Source organism: Ranitomeya imitator, chromosome 4 (assembly GCF_032444005.1).
Source record: "Ranitomeya imitator isolate aRanImi1 chromosome 4, aRanImi1.pri, whole genome shotgun sequence".
Lineage (NCBI taxonomy): Eukaryota > Metazoa > Chordata > Amphibia > Anura > Dendrobatidae > Ranitomeya > Ranitomeya imitator.
The window spans coordinates 504,119,437-504,135,539 of record NC_091285.1 but is presented as its reverse complement, the minus strand read 5'-3'; the positions used below and the strand labels follow the sequence as shown (position 1 = coordinate 504,135,539).

General features: G+C 43.5%; 1 protein-coding gene across 1 annotated transcript in view; it reads left to right on the top strand.

The window, feature by feature from the left end:
• Positions 1-15,833, top strand: part of MYEF2 (myelin expression factor 2) — a 41,395-nt gene extending 25,562 nt beyond the window's left edge. The window contains exons 13-18 of the mRNA XM_069766022.1: positions 9,793-9,897; positions 9,972-10,070; positions 13,449-13,517; positions 14,922-15,121; positions 15,208-15,259; positions 15,351-15,833. Coding sequence (XP_069622123.1) covers positions 9,793-9,897; positions 9,972-10,070; positions 13,449-13,517; positions 14,922-15,121; positions 15,208-15,259; positions 15,351-15,514 — 689 coding nt within the window. The 3' untranslated portion in view covers positions 15,515-15,833. The remainder of the gene's footprint in view (positions 1-9,792; positions 9,898-9,971; positions 10,071-13,448; positions 13,518-14,921; positions 15,122-15,207; positions 15,260-15,350) is intronic.
• Positions 15,834-16,103: the final 270 nt, after the last annotated feature.

Genomic DNA, 16,103 nt, shown 5'->3' with positions numbered 1-16,103 from the left:
AAAATACTTGGGATGAAGAAATCAGTCTTGTGGTTCTTGTTAAATGTGTTTTGAAGCTTTGTTAATGATATGCTCGTGCTTTTGGGCGGCCTGTGGGTGAGTCTCTTTTATTTTTTTTGGTGCTCTGGCTGCATCATCATTCTGGGCTTAAATAACAGGTCACTGAACATGTAATATTGTAGTTTAAAAAAAATTATAGTATATATACTGTATATACTCGAGTATAAGCAGAGACCCCTAATTTTGCCACAAAAAACTGGGAAAACTTAATGACTCGAGTAAAAGCCTAGGGTGATAAATGCAGCAGCTACCGGTAAATGTCAAAAGTAAAAATAGATACCAATAAAAGTAAAATTGATTGAGACATCAGTAGGTTAAGTTATTGAATATCCATATTGAATCAGCAGCCCCATGTAATGCTCCATACAGCTCATGATGGGTCCCATACGATGCTCCATACAAAATATGCCCCATATAATGCTGCACAAATGCAGATTATGACCCCATAAGATGCTTCATAGACACATTTGCCCCATATGCTATTGCTGCGATAAAATCACTCGCCTCTCGTCGCTCAGGCCCCCGGCACTTACTATAGTCCACGCTGGGCGCCGCTCCGTCTTCCTTTGCACTGACTGTTCAGGCAGAGGGCGGCGCACACACTAATCGAGTCCTCTGACCTGAGCGTCACTGCAGAGGAAGACGGAGCGGCGCCCAGCAGTGGAACGCGGAGAGGTGAATATCGTGCAATGCCCGCATACTTACCTGCTCCTGGCGCGTTCCCTGGGCGCCACAGCTTTTTCCTGTGTTGAGCGGTCACCTGTACCGCTCATTACAGTAATGAATATGCGGCCCCACCCCTATGGGAGTGGAGTCGGGTCCATATTCATTACTGTAATGAGCGGTACCATGTGACCGCTCAACACAGGAAGAAGCTGTCAGCGCCTGGAGAACCAGGGACATGCCGGGACCGTGCCGGGAGCAGGTGAGTATTATTAGACAGCTGCCGCTCCCCCTCCCCTGCCGACCCCTGGGAATGACTCGAGTATAAGCAGAGAGGGGCACTTTCAGCCTAAAAAATGGGCTGAAATTCTCGGCTTATACTCGAGTATATACAGTAATTTTTTTTTTTTTTTTTTGTCTTCAAGAAAATGGAGGTGCATGCGTTGTAGCCTCTATCGGCAAGCTTTGCTGTTAACCTGTGCATGTGTTGCTCACTGACGCTAGTAGCGCAGCGATGATATCCTCTTTTTGTCCGCGCTTCCGGACTGATCCTTGGTACATAGTGGAGAGTGAATTTGCAGATTGAGAACATTGCTTGCCAATAGATGCTACTGCGCACGTGCCACAGATAGATAAAGGTATAGGAGTATGCTCAAGCTTGAAAAAGGATTGTATCCGAAACGTCGCCATGCCATTTGGGCAATAAACATCACTTTTTTTTTCTGGAAGTCTGCTGTGCTGTTTCCCGTTTTTTTTTTTTTTTGTTTGTTTTTTTTCTCTCTCTACTGGAGTATAAATAAAGATAGATATGTAATCTCTCGATAGATGGATAGATATATAATCGATAGATATGTGGATGTATATACTGTATATGTATACCGAATATATATATATATATATATATATATATATATATATATATATATATATATATATATATATATATATATATATATATATATATATATATATATATATATATATATATATATATCTATATCTCTCTTCATGACCCAGCCTATTTTGACCTTAATGACCTGGCCGTTTTTTGCAATTCTGACCAGTGTCCCTTTATGAGGTAATAACTCAGGAACGCTTCAACGGATCCTAGCGGTTCTGAGATTATTTTTTTCGTGACATATTGGGCTTCATGTTAGTGGTAAATTTAGGTCAATAAATTCTGCGTTTATTTGTGATAAAAACGGAAATTTGGCGAAAATTTTGAAAATTTCGCAATTTTCACATTTTGAATTTTTATTCTGTTAAACCAGAGAGTTATGTGACACAAAATAGTTAATAAATAACATTTCCCACATGTATACTTTACATAAGCACAATTTTGGAAACAAAATTTTTTTTTTGCTAAGAAGTTATAAGGGTTAAAATTTGACCAGCGATTACTCAGTTTTACAACAAAATTTACAAAACCATTTTTTTTTTAGGGACCGCCTCACATTTGAAGTCAGTTTGAGGGGTCTATATGGCTGAAAATACCCAAAAGTGACACCATTCTAAAAACTGCACCCCTCAAGGTGCTCAAAACCACATTCAAGAAGTTTATTAACCCTTCAGGTGCTTCACAGCAGCATAAGCAACATGGAAGGAAAAAATGAACATTTAACTTTTTAGTCACAAAAATGATCTTTTAGCAACAATTTTTTTTTATTTTCCCAATGGTATAAGGAGAAACTGAACCACGAAAGTTTTTGTCCAATTTGTCCGGAGTAAGCTGATGCCTCACACATGGGGGTAAACCACTGTTTAAGCACATGGTAAGGCTCGGAAGGGAAGTAGCGCCATTTGACTTTTTGAATGGAAAATTAGCTCCATTGCTAGCGGACACCATGTCGCGTTTGGAAAGCCCCTGTGTGCATAAACATTGGAGCTCCCCCACAAGTGACCCCATTTTGGAAACTGGACCCCCCAAGGAACTTATCAAGATGCCTAGTGACCACTTTAAACCCTCAGGTGCTTCACAAATTGATCCGTAAAAATGAAAAAGAACTTTTTTTCACACACAATTTCTTTTCGCCTCAGTTTTTTAATTTTCACATGGGCAATAGGATAAAATGGATCCTAAAATTTGTTGGGCAATTTCTCCCGAGTACCCCGATACCTCATATGTGGGGGTAAACCACTGTTTGGGCACACGGCAGGGCTCGGAAGGGAAGGCGCGCCTTTTGACTTTTTGAATGGAAAATTAGCTCCAATTGTTAGCGGACACCATGTCGCGTTTGGAGAGCCCCTGTGTGCCTAAACATTGGAGCTCCCCCACAAGTGACCCCATTTTGGAAACTAGACCCCCCCAAGGAACGTGTCTAGATGCATATTGAGCACTTTAATCCCCCAGGTGCTTCACAGAAGTTTATAACGCAGAGTCATGAAAATAAAAAATAAATTTTCTTTCCTCAAAAATGATTTTTTAGCCTGGAATTTCCTATTTTGCCAAGGGTAATAGGAGAAATTGGACCCCAAATGTTGTCCAGTATGTCCTGAGTATGCTGATACCCCATATGTGGGGGTAAACCACTGTTTGGGCACATGCCGGGGCTCGGAAGTGAAGTAGTGACGTTTTGAAATGCAGACTTTGATGGAATGGTCTGCGGGCGTCACGTTGCATTTGCAGAGCCCTTGATGTGCCTATACAGTAGAAACTCCCCACAAGTGACCCCATTTTGGAAACTAGACCCCCCAAGGAACTTATCTAGATGTGTGGTGAGCACTTTGAACCCCCAAGTGCTTCACAGACGTTTACAATGCAGAGCCGTGAAAATAAAAAAATCATTTTTCTTTCCTCAAAAATGATGTTTTAGCAAGCAATTTTTTATTTTCACAAGGGTAACAGGAGAAATTGGACCCCAGTAATTGTTGTGCAGTTTGTCCTGAGTATGCTGGTACCCCATATGTGGGGGTAAACCACTGTTTGGGCGCACGGAAGAGCTCGGAAGTGAGGGAGCACCATTTGACTTTTTGAATACAAGATTGGCTGGAATCAATGGTGGCGCCATGTTGCGTTTGGAGACCCCTGATGTGCCTAAACAGTGGAAACCCCTCAATTCTACCTCCAACACACCCCTAACCCTAATCCCAACTGTAGCCATAACCCTAACCACAACCCTATGTGCCCATGTTGCGGATTCGTGTGAGATTTTTCAGCACCATTTTTGAATTACCGCGGATTTCCAGTGTTTTTTGTGCGGATTTCACCTGCGGATTCCTATTGAGGAACAGGTGTAAAACGTTGCGGAATCTGCACAAAGAATTGACATGCTGCGGAAAATACAACGCAGCGTTTCCACGCGGTATTTTCCGCACCATGGGCACAGCGGATTTGGTTTTCCATATGTTTACATGGTACTGTAAACCTGATGGAACACTGCTGCGGATCCGCAGCCAAATCCGCACCGTGTGCACATAGCCTAATTCTAAAGGTATGTGCACACGCTGTGGAAAACGCTGCGGATCTGCAGCAGTTTCCCATGAGTTTACAGTTCAATGTAAACCTATGGGAAACAAAAATCGCTGTACACATGCTGCAGAAAAACTGCACGGAAACGCAGCGGTTTACATTCCGCAGCATGTCACTTCTTTCTGCGGATTCCGCAGCAGTTTTACAACTGCTCCAATAGAAATTCGCAGTTGTAAAACCGCAGTGAAATGCGCAGAAAAAACGCGGTAAATCTGTCATAAATCCGCAGCGGTTTAGCACTGCGGATTTATCAAATCCGCTGTGGAAAAATCCGCAGAGGACCAGAATACGTGTGCACATACCGAAACCCTAACCTTAGTTCTAACCCCAACCTTAGTGGAAAAAAAAAAATTTCTTTCTTTTATTATTGTCCCTACCTATGGGGGTGACAAATGGGGGGGGGGTTTCATTTAATCCCGCCATTTTGGAAGATGGCGGCGCCCATGGAGAAGACGGACGGACCCTGGGTGGATCGGTAAGTATGATGGGGGGGGGATGTGCTTCGGAGCGGGGGGGTTGGATCGGAGCACCGGGTTGGATCGGAGCACCGGGGGGGTTGGATCGGAGCACGGGGGGGGGGGTTGGATCGGAGCACGGGGGGGGGGGGGGGGGGGTGTGGATCGGAGCACCGGGGGAGGGGGGGGGGGGGTTGATCGGAGTACGGGGGGGGGGGGTCAGAGTGCAGGGGGGTGGATCGGAGCACGGGGGAGCGGACATGAGGACGAAGGGGTGCGGGGCAGTGTGCAGGACTGATCGGAGGACTGGGGGGGGCGATCGGTGGGGAGGGGGGGGGGGTCGGGCAAACCAGGGCTTCCAGCCATGGCCGATGATATTGCAGCATCGGCCATGGCTGGATTGTAATATTTCACCAGTTTTAATAGGTGAAATATTACAAATCGCTCTGATTGGCAGTTTCACTTTCAACAGCCAAATCGGAGCGATCCTGGGCTAAACTACCCCTCCCCCTGTCCCTGCAGATCGGGTGAAATTGGAGTTAACCCTTTCACCGGATCTGCAGGGATGCGATCTTTCCATGACGCCACATAGGCGTCATGGGTCGGATTGGCACCGACTTTCATGACGCCTACGTGGCATCATGGGTCGGGAAGGGGTTAAAGACCACAATAGTAACTGCGCTTTTGCTATAGTTTAAAGTAGGAGGAGCACAGATTAAACAAGAGCCACATGTCTGATTACATAAACCCAGGTGTCATTTTAATCAATGTTACAGTGCCAGCCTGACAATGTCTGTAGTTTTCTGAGCACGATCCTGATGAACGGTGCTCTTTTAAAGTGCCTAGTTTCTCATACTGGTATATATTTTTTTTAAGTAGCCCCTCTGTGGCAGAGCCCTAATGTGGAAATGCTAACTTTACATTTTACACCCTTCTTCAAGCAACTATTTATCAGCAATTTTTGTTGTAATTTCCTATGTGAGTGTATGTACTGGTTTAATTATAAAATAATGAAAACAGCAGTTACTTCAACTGTATTCTTCATATTGATTCAGTTTGTAAAATTGAAAACAGATTTTAGTCAAGTGTTGCACATTTCTTTAAAACTTTAGGGAAGTATAGATTATGCTACTTATACCTGTCTTGTGTATTTTTTTTTTTTTTTTTTTTGTACCTGTCCGCTGCCCTAGCTACCTGCATGCTAACAGGCCTGTTTTTGCTGCTTTAGCGATTTCAGAGTAAGTGTAAGGTGAACTTTAAACCCTTTGCTTGCACTATGTGGATCTCTGGGTGACTTGTTGGGAAAGCATTTGTCCCCAGACTAGTGAGGTCACCCCTGACTCTTTGCAAATCTCCTCCCTGGGCATGTTCAGTTGGCCAGGGAACTTGTACCCAATTTCATTGCATGTTCCCTGGAGGCAGAACGTAGCGCTCATGAACCTTATTTACAAGGAGCAGACTGACATCGCTCTTACAAATGTCACTTGCGCCCATTAGGGCGTGCTTATGTAATGAAGACGTACAGTCTGGGGAAATCAATGCCAGTCGCCCATTCATTTACATAGTACGAGCCTAAGGTTTTCAAGTTTATTGTACATTAAGGAATCCCTAAGCTGCACACAAACGCTTGTTAAAAGACAGTAATGCTACAGCTGATGTAAGGATGCCTTTAAAAAAAATAAAATAAACATCAAGATAGTTACAAGTGCCATAATGAATCCTGCATTTGTCCTCATGTATATTTCCTTTAAAACTGGAGGCATTGTAAAACTGTTAATGCTGTATCTTCACTTTTGGAAACAACTTGTGTGAATCATAAAATGAGTAAAAAAAAAAAATAGTTAAAAAGAATATCCGCAGGTTTTTGCTGTCCCTTCTGAGAGCAGCATAATGTAGGGGCAGAGACAGATTCTGGCAATTGTATCACTTACCTGTCACGGATTTAGCAGTGCTCTGAAAGTTGAGCTCTATATAAGCTTTCATCACATGTACAGTGTACACTAAGCAGGTTTACTAGTCCACAAATTATCTCCTGTTAAGGATCTACTGATAAGTTGTCAAAACTACACTAAGCAGCCTAATAAGTGACCTATCGGGATCTGTTGCTACATTACTCTGCTCTTATAATAGGTGGCAAAACCTGATGAGATTCTGTTTTAAAGCAAGTTATTTTATTTCATCAATATTGCATATAAAACTTTAATGAATCGTATCAATGAGATTTTCTTTACACCCACGTGCACACGTTGTGTGTTTTTTTTTTTTTTTTTTGAGTATCTTAGTCTCACACTAGCGTCGTACGACACACGTCGCAATGCGTCGTTTTGGAGAAAAAATGCATCCAGCAAAATTGCTTGCAGGATGCATGTTTTTCTCCATAGACTAACATTAGCGACGCTTTGCCACATGTCGCAACCGTCGTGCGACGGTTGCGTCGTGTTGTGGCGGTCCGTCTGCACCAAAAAATGTTGCATGTAACTTTTTTTTGTGCGTCGTGTCTGCCATTTCCGACCGCGCATGCGCTGCCGGAACTCCGCCCCCTCCTCCCTGCAGCTCAGAATGGGGCAGCGGATGCATTGGAAAAATGCATCCGCTGCCCCCGTTGTGCGGCGTTTCCACAGTATGCGTCGGGCCAACGCACTGCGACGGATAGAGTACAACACTAGTGTGAAAGTAGCCTTACCTCAGTATTTGTAAACTGAAACCAGGAGTGGGTGAAAAATGCAGAAGTGGTGCACATGTTTCTATTATACTTTTCCTATGTTCCACTCCAAATTTTTGGCTTACAAATACTCAATGGGGACACATGGCCTAACTCTCTTCATGAGTAAAATGTCTTCAGTGATTTTTTTTTTTTTTCTTTTCCCCCCCATTACTCAGCCTGGAGATCAGTTGGTGCCTATAAGATTCAATGGAGAGGGGAGGGCTGAGCTAAACGCAGACATTCTGGGGCCTGTTGTAGTACAACAATTTTCTTTAGAAGTTTACAAACACATTTTGTCATATCCTACCTTTAGTAATGGGTAAATATGTATTCACTAGACACAGGTTTCACCCGTGAATTTAGACCAGGAGAGATTCCGATGTCTACAAGACCCTATCACAGTGATAAAAAAAAAAAAAAAATAGTAAATAACCCCCCCTTTATCACCCCCTTAGTTAGGTAAAAATAATAAAATAAATGAATTTCAATTTTTCCGTTAGGGTTAGGATCAGGTTTATGGGTGTGTTAGAGTTGGGATTAGGGTTAGGGGTGTGTTGGGGTTATGGTTGGAGTTAGTATTGGGGGGGGGTTTCCACTGTTTAGGTACATCAGGGGGTCTCCAAACGCGACATGGCATCACCATTGATGCCAATTCGGCATTCAAAAAGTGAAACGGTGCTCCATCCCTTCTGAGTCATGCCGTGCGCCCAAACAGTGCCTTTTCGCCAGATATGGGGTTCGGCATACTGCAGAGAAATTGCACAACAAATATTGTGGTCCATTTTCTCCTAATACCCTTGTGAAAATAAAAAAATAAAAAAATTGGTTACAATGTAAAAAAAATTTTGTGAAAAAGTAAAATGTTCATTTTGATTCCACATTGCTTTAGTTCTCGTGAAGCACCTGAAGGGTTAAACTTCTTGAATGTGATTTTGCTTACCTCGAGGGGCGCAGTTTTCAGAATGGTGTCACTTTTGGGTATTTTCTGTTACATTGAACCCCTCCCCCAACTCACTTCAAATGTGAGGTGGTCCCTAAAAATAATGGTTTTGTAAAAAAATTTTTGGAAAAATGAGAAATTGCTGGTCAACTTTTAACCCTTATAACGTCCTAACAAAAAATAGGAAATGAGGATAATTGACTATTTTGTGACACCACTCTCTGACTTAGAGTACAACAATCAAAAGTTTGAAAATTGCAACATTTTCTAAATTTGTCAAACATCCTTTTTTCATAAATAAATGCAAGTTGCCGAGCTTTTCGGCACAATTTTTTTTTTTGTGCTCAAAACGCACCAAACCCCCCCCCCCTCGCCTTGTACACGAGACAACTGTCCAGAACGCTGGCGGCGGAGGGGGAGCCGGTGGCTCTGGCATAGAGACAGCTCTCCTCTCCTGTGCTGAGTGGTCACGTGGTACCGCTCATTAAGGTAATGAATATGGATGCGTCTCCACTCCCATAGGCGTGGAGCACATATTCATTACCTTAATGACCACTGAGCAGAGGAGAGGCGCCGGGACAATGGAGATGCAGGCACGAGGAGGGTGATTATGATGGGGGGGTGGGGCAGCAATGTGAGCCATGCATACAACCAGGGGAAAGGGGGAGCCAAGCAATGCGGGACGGGACAGGGGGAGCCACACATACCCGGCTTATACTCGAGTCAGTAAGCTTACCCAGTTTTCTGTGGCAAAAGTAGGTGCCTCTGCTTATACTCAGGTGGGCTCATACTCTAGTACAGAGTCCCCAACTCCAGTCCTCAAGCCCCACCAACAGGTCATGTTTTCAGGATTTCCTTTGCATTGCACAGGTGATGCAATTATTACCTGGGCAAGACTAAGGTAATCCTGAAAACATGACATGTTGGTGGGCCTTGAGGACTGGAGTTGGGGACCCCTGCTCTAGTATATACGGTATATTGATGAAATTATACCACTAACATGAAGTACAATATGTCACGAAAAAACTCTGAATCCGTGAGATCCATTGAAGCGTTCCAGAACTATAACCTCATAAAGTGACTGGTCATAATTGTAAAAATTGGCCCGGTCATTAAGTACCAAATTGGCTCTGTCACTAAGGGGTCAAATAAAACCTATTTTCTCTGCTGCAGATCCAGCAATTCTGAGTGCTGAGCCCTGTATAACCCCGCCCACACCACTGATAGGCAGCTTTCTGTCTATGCACAGTGTTTACAGGAACTTGCTAATCGGTGGGGCAGTGTTCTAGAAGGCTCATGACTATAGAGGATTACATGGCGCCCTCTAGAGAGATTCTGCTGATTAAAACAATGTTTACGAATAGCAGCCCAGTAGGTGATACATTGCTGGAATCAGATTCTTTCTACATTCTCTGATAAGGTGACAAAAACTTGGTGACAGATTCCTTTTAACGATCCATGTTTTTCTTGTTCCTTTTGCTGACTGTTGTGTTTATTCTAGGAATGGGCGGTGTTGATGACTTCAGGGGCAGTCTAGGATCTGGCATGAGTGGAAGCATGTCAAGTAGCATGGCAGGAATGGGAAGCATGGCAAGCAGCATGGGAGGTAAGGAGCTTAAATATACATAGAAATACATGGTTGTAATAAGCTTCTGTTAATCTAACCCACATTTTATTTAGACATGTACAGAGGAGGAATGGGAAGCAGCATGGACAGAGAATTCAGTCGAAGTGACATTGGCTTGAGCCGTGGCTTTGGAGATTCATTTGGAGGAATGAGTAAGTTGACCTCATACCTGCATGTTCTCTTACAGTGGCACGCCAGCAGATTCTCTCATGCATGCGAGTTGTATCTACGGCCAGCACTGATGGATCATGGGGCTAGAACTGCTTTCCTGACTCGCACTGTCATTGTATCTCCCTGCCTTCCCTTTCTCCTTGTGATGGGTTTCTCTGGTTTTACAAGCAAGAGGAGGGGCAGAGTAGTAACAGCCATGTCTCTTAGGCCTCTTTCAGACGTCAGTATCTCCGGTACGTGTAGTGACAGTTTTCTCACGTACTGGAGACACTGATACACGTAGACCCATTCAAATGAATGGGTCTATGCACATGTCTCCGTGTTTTCACGGACCGTGTGTCCGTGTTGAAAACACGGCGACATGTCCGTTTATCGCCGGCAGCACGTGCCGCACACGTGCACACGGAGAACAGTGTGCACTCTCCTCCGTGTGCACGTACCGCCCGCAGGAGAGACAGCGCTACAATTAAGCGCTGCTCCCCCCCGCGTGCGGTGTTGAATCCAGAATTCATCCCTTCTCAGCAGCGGTGTTGAATCCAGAATTCATCCCTTCTTCTCAGCAGCATTTGCTGGAAAGAAGTGATGAATCTTTTTTTTTTCCCCCCACCCATAAAAATAAAGTTTATTTGTTCCCTCCCGCCTCCCATCCCCTGTGCTGGCCGGGAAATACTCACCCAGCTCCAAGCTCCAGCGATGTCTCCTCTCAGCGGCTGCAGCCTGTGCTGTGAGCGGTCACGTGGGACCGCTCATTACAGTGGGGGAATATGCGCATATTCCTCACTGTAATTAGCGGTCCCACGTGACCGCTCACACAGGAGAAGCTGCAGCCGCTGAGAGGAGAGAGGAGACATCGCGGGAGCTGGGTGAGTATTTCTATGCAAGGGGCCGGGCGGCGCACAGGGGATGGGAGCGGGGAGCTCAGCAGCACTTTTTTTTTTTTTTTTGTTAAAAATAAAGGATCTTTCATCTCTTCTCTCCTGCGGGGGAGAAGAGATGAATGCGGCTTCAGCACTGCACAGGGGACAACAGCGCTTAGCGTAGCGCTGTCTCCCCTGCACGGTCCGTGTGGTCCTCAGGCGGCACACGGATGCCGCACGTGTGCCACACTGATGTGCTACGTGAGCACACGGACACAGATAATTCCGGTACCGATTTCTCAGGTACCGGAATTATCTGGACGTCTGAAAGAGGCCTTAGGGATATTCTGCAAAATGGAATTGACTCATTTCAAGGGCGTAGAATCGTAGTGACTCCGCTTATGGATTCACCTGCTGTATTTCCACTCTTACAAAAGTGAAATGGGTCCATAGAAATTTTTTGTAAATTTCCTTGAAAAAATGAAAAATTACTGCTACATTTTGAAACCTCCTGAAATGCTAGCAAAAAATACAAGAACATTTTACAAATGGCGCTGATGTAAAGCAGACCTAAGGGGAAATGTTAATGTTCCTCTGTGGTATGACTCTCTGGATAAATTTATTAGGCTATGTGCACACGCTGTAGATTTTTCCGGCGGGTTTTCCCTTGCAAAAACGCTTACATTAAGCATCCTATCATTTTTAATGCATTCTGCAATTTTTGTGCACATGTTGCTTTTTTTTTTTTTCCGCAATAACGCATCGCGGAAAAAAACGCAGCATGTTCATTAATCTTGCAGATTTTTCTGCAGATTTCCCGCTATATTATTGCATTGGGAAGCTCTGAAAAAGAACGCAAAAAAAAAAGTGCGGATTTCCTGCGAAAGTAGACCGGATTTGCTCAGGAAAATTCTGCACATTTCCTGAATATGGGCACATAGCCTTATCATAAAATATAAAGTGTTTTCAGTTATCTTAATATATACTTACCTAGATCCTGTTCCGTCCAGATGTGTCTGGATCCCAGAACTCCAAGCGGCGCAAGTTCACTGACCGCCATATTGGGACAATGGAAACTACACACCCACCCCATCGCTAACATGCCGCCGCCGGGATCAACCGAATGATTCTCTGACCGCTGCCTTCTTTGTACAGGAGGAGCGCAGGCACAGTGAATCATTCGGCTGATCCCGGCGGCAGATGCCCGACGTGTCTGCAGGCCGAGGAAGCCGGTCACATTAAAAGGGGTTTTTCCACGAATGAAAGTTCATTTTAAAAATTGTCTGTATCTGACCGTGTACGGCGCATACTACATCTCCTGGGCAGGGGAGAAAGCCGAAGACAATATTGACATTGCAGCAGGGAATCACGGAGGATTCATTTTGTGAGGTAAAATATTTCACTGACTGTTTTTAAAAAAAAATTTTTATCTCACAAAATGAATCCTCTGCGATCTCCTGCTGTAATTCCAGTATTGTCTTTTGTTTCCTCCCCTGCCCAGGAGCTGTGGTATGTTCGGTACACGGTCAGACACAGACAATTTTTAAAATTAAGTTTCGTTTGTGGGAAAACCCCTTTAAAAAACAAATATCAATGCCAACATGGCTCCTTATAAAAAGTACGCCAATGACAGGAAAGCAGCTAAGGCACTATGTCGAAGACCACAACGGTCAAATGACTCGTGAAGAGCAACAGCATTGTTGGGACAAAATCAATGCATATACATAGCATGTGGGGTAGACAGGTCAAAGAGTAAAGCGCAGACGGGAGAAGTCAGCACATGGGGAGAGGGGAGTTGATAGGAGGGTGAGCACATGGGGGGGAGGGGGGGGGAGAGAGAGATTCTCAACGCTGCAAAGTCTGCCCCCCTCGTGACATTACCGCCCTCCCAATGCGATGGCATCGGGATCGCCATCTAGTTACCATATAAAGGGACACTGGTCAGATTTTAAAAATTTGGCCTGGTCACTAAGGGGTTAAATGCTTCCAGTTGTAGAATCCATTTCTATCCTTTTTATGTGGGGGTTATTGATCTTTACCCATATAGGAAAAAGAAAATCTGCACCACATTCTTGCTTAAAAGTCCTTTATTACCAGGAATGAGACAGTCGTGCGGGGTCTCTCCTACATATAGGCCCCCTAAACATCGCACGAATGTCCCATTCCTGGGAATTAAGGACTTTTAAACAAGAACATGAGAAGTGATTCTTTTTCCTACATGTAACTATTTTGATCTCCGCAGAGCTGATTAATCGGGAAAGTTGCTGTGCACTGATCGATCAGTATAGTAAACCTAGTATTTCCTTGAAAATGGCTGACACATGCATGCAGACTGCCTTGAGCTTTAACCTAACCGCTGACCTTAAAATTATTTTCAGTTAATGATTTTTATATAACCATTCTAGTCAACTACTTTATGCTATCCTTCTGTGCATGAACAGGAACAGTGAGTTCCCTTATCGGTCTTCTGATTCACTGTGAATGATGCCATTCTCTCCATAGGTAGTGCTATGGTTGGAAGCTTTGGTGGGATGGGCTCTTCTTCACTCGGTCCTCTAGGATCTGGCATGAGTAAGTTATTTATCTTACACTTCTTTTTATAAATCAGAGAGAAAATAAGACATATAGTGACTCCCATCACAGAAAACCACCCTCCACCCTGGCTGATGGGTTATCATTGCAGCCAGTCCATTGTATGTCAGCTGATATATTCTCCTGTATAGCCGAGCCTATATCTGTGCTTCAAAAGAGGACTCAATTACCCTATATACAGCAGTATTGCAGTATATAGTGTGTGCTCAAGTCTCCCTAAAGATACACCCCACAGTGGCTGTGGTTGGCACTGCAGCCTTTGAAGCGCTGGGGTCCTGGGTGGACAACATCTGCAAGGAGTTTGTATGTTCTCCCCGTGTTTGTGTGGGTTTCCTCCCACACTCCAAAGACATACTGATAGGGAATTTGGATTGTGAGCCCCAATGGGGACATCAATAATGTATGTAAGGATCTATGGAAGGAGATTACTATTTTATTTTGCATTGCTAATATGGTGTGTGTGTGTATTGTTTTTGTGTGCCAAAAAGTAGCATGCAAATTGCCTCTTAGGAGGAAGAGGACTTGAACTCTATAGTGCCACCTGTTGGAAGTAGCGATCCTACAAGTCTCAATAAACCCTTTAACAAGTCTTGCAATGTAAAAGCCAAATCAGTATCTCAATTTGCAGACACGGTGTTTCGGGCTGTTATCCCTAGTCAGTGCAAAGCATGAGAACTGATTTGGCTAGGTGAGACACTGGAGAGCACTGATTATTATTTCTCTTTAATAGTGGGCACACGATATCTCTCATCCGCTGCAGGAAACCTGTCGCAAATAAGCATGCCCACTATTAAACAGCATGAATATCCACTGCTCCACACGCCCATAATCCCTCTCACCTCTGAGCTGGCTTCAGTTCATAGAGGTGGGAGGACTATGGGCGTGGGGAGCAGTGAATCTTTTTTTTTCTTTTTTTTTTTTTAATCAGTGGGCACAGTTAGCTGCAGCAGCCGGTCCTCTTGTGACCCGCTGCTCTGTCGTCCCTATTCTCCTCCCCCCACATCCACAGCCAGACTATAAGATAAAGTACATCTGGATTATAACACACACACACACACACACACACTTACTCTTTCCTCTAAAATTTGAGGTAAAGTGTTTCTTATAATCCCAAAAAATGCGGAAATTGCATTTCATTATTTCACATTTCTTGGGATTTTCCTGTTTCCATTTATATGGTAATAATTCAAAACTACAGCTTGTCCCTTAAAAACAAGTGCTTATACAACACAGTGGATTCACATATTGTTTTTCAATCTACAGCTTAGAAAAGGGAGGAAGGAGAAAAGAAAAACGCAAAAATCGCCAGGTCATGACGGCTCCCATAAGAGGATATTGTGAACCAATACTTTAACACATTGTTTTTTGTTAACTTGTTTCTAGGCTCTGGAATGAGTGCTGTGAATAGCATGAGTATGGGGCTTGGCATGGACAGAATGAGCTCCAGTTTCGATCGTATTGGAGGTGGCTTGGACAGAGGCATGGATATGGATCGTGGATTTGGAGGGTTTGGCTCTGCACCACTAGGAGGAAGTGGTTTAAGAGAACGGGGAAATAAAGGATGTCAAATATTTGTTAGAAATGTAAGGGGCTGCCAGCTGATCGTTGTTGATGTATTCAACTTATGTTGCTATGGTTTTTACTTTTATTTTTTTTACTCCAATTTTAGCTCCCATTTGACTTGACCTGGCAAAAATTGAAAGAGAGGTTCAGCCAGTGTGGTAAGTTGGACTGCCATCGTAATTTTTCCACATATGTAATGTCCTGATTTTTGCTTTAAATATGTTAGTGGATTCTCAACTACTCTTTTAGGTCGTGTTCTCTTCGCAGAGATAAAAATGGAGAATAACAAATCCAAAGGCTGTGGCACTGTAAGATATGATTCCCCGGAAACTGCAGAGAAGTCGTGCAGACTAATGAATGGAATCAAGATCAATGGTAGAGAAATTGATGTCCGCATTGATCGCAATGCATAATTCCTTATTTTATCCAGTGGCATTCCCACATTTGTCAGTCTTTTTGGTAAATACATTTTAGTAAACATTGTTAGAGCAGAAATTCCTTACTTTTAGTGCAAGCCTGTGCTAGTGTGGTGTTTAATGTATTTTTTGTTATATATTTTGATTTTTAAACACCATGTCTCTTGTCATTCAGTTTACATGAATTGACTTACTGTTTTTAATAAAGCCAATTTCTCACAGTCTACATTGTGGGGTTCTAATGCTGTATTTTGTTTTGACCTCGGCACAGTCCAGATCCCCTATTGACAAAATAAAATCTGTTCAAATGGTTGAATGGAACTTGTAAATGTTGGTCTGTTCAGTGTTTCTTTTTTTCTTTTGTGGCTTGCTTTGAACAAGTTTTTCACTGATGTAACAAATTTAACTTGTCCACTAGAGATGAGTATAACCTTGAAAAATTTTAAGGGTGGAAATGGGGATTTGTGTTAATACATTTTTTGCCTAGTTTATAACGGGGGAAATTCAGCTCTGTAGTTGAAGTTTAAGTAGTTCAAGAAAATGTTTATATTTATTTCTAGTGGCCACCAGCTTTGACATATCCTAA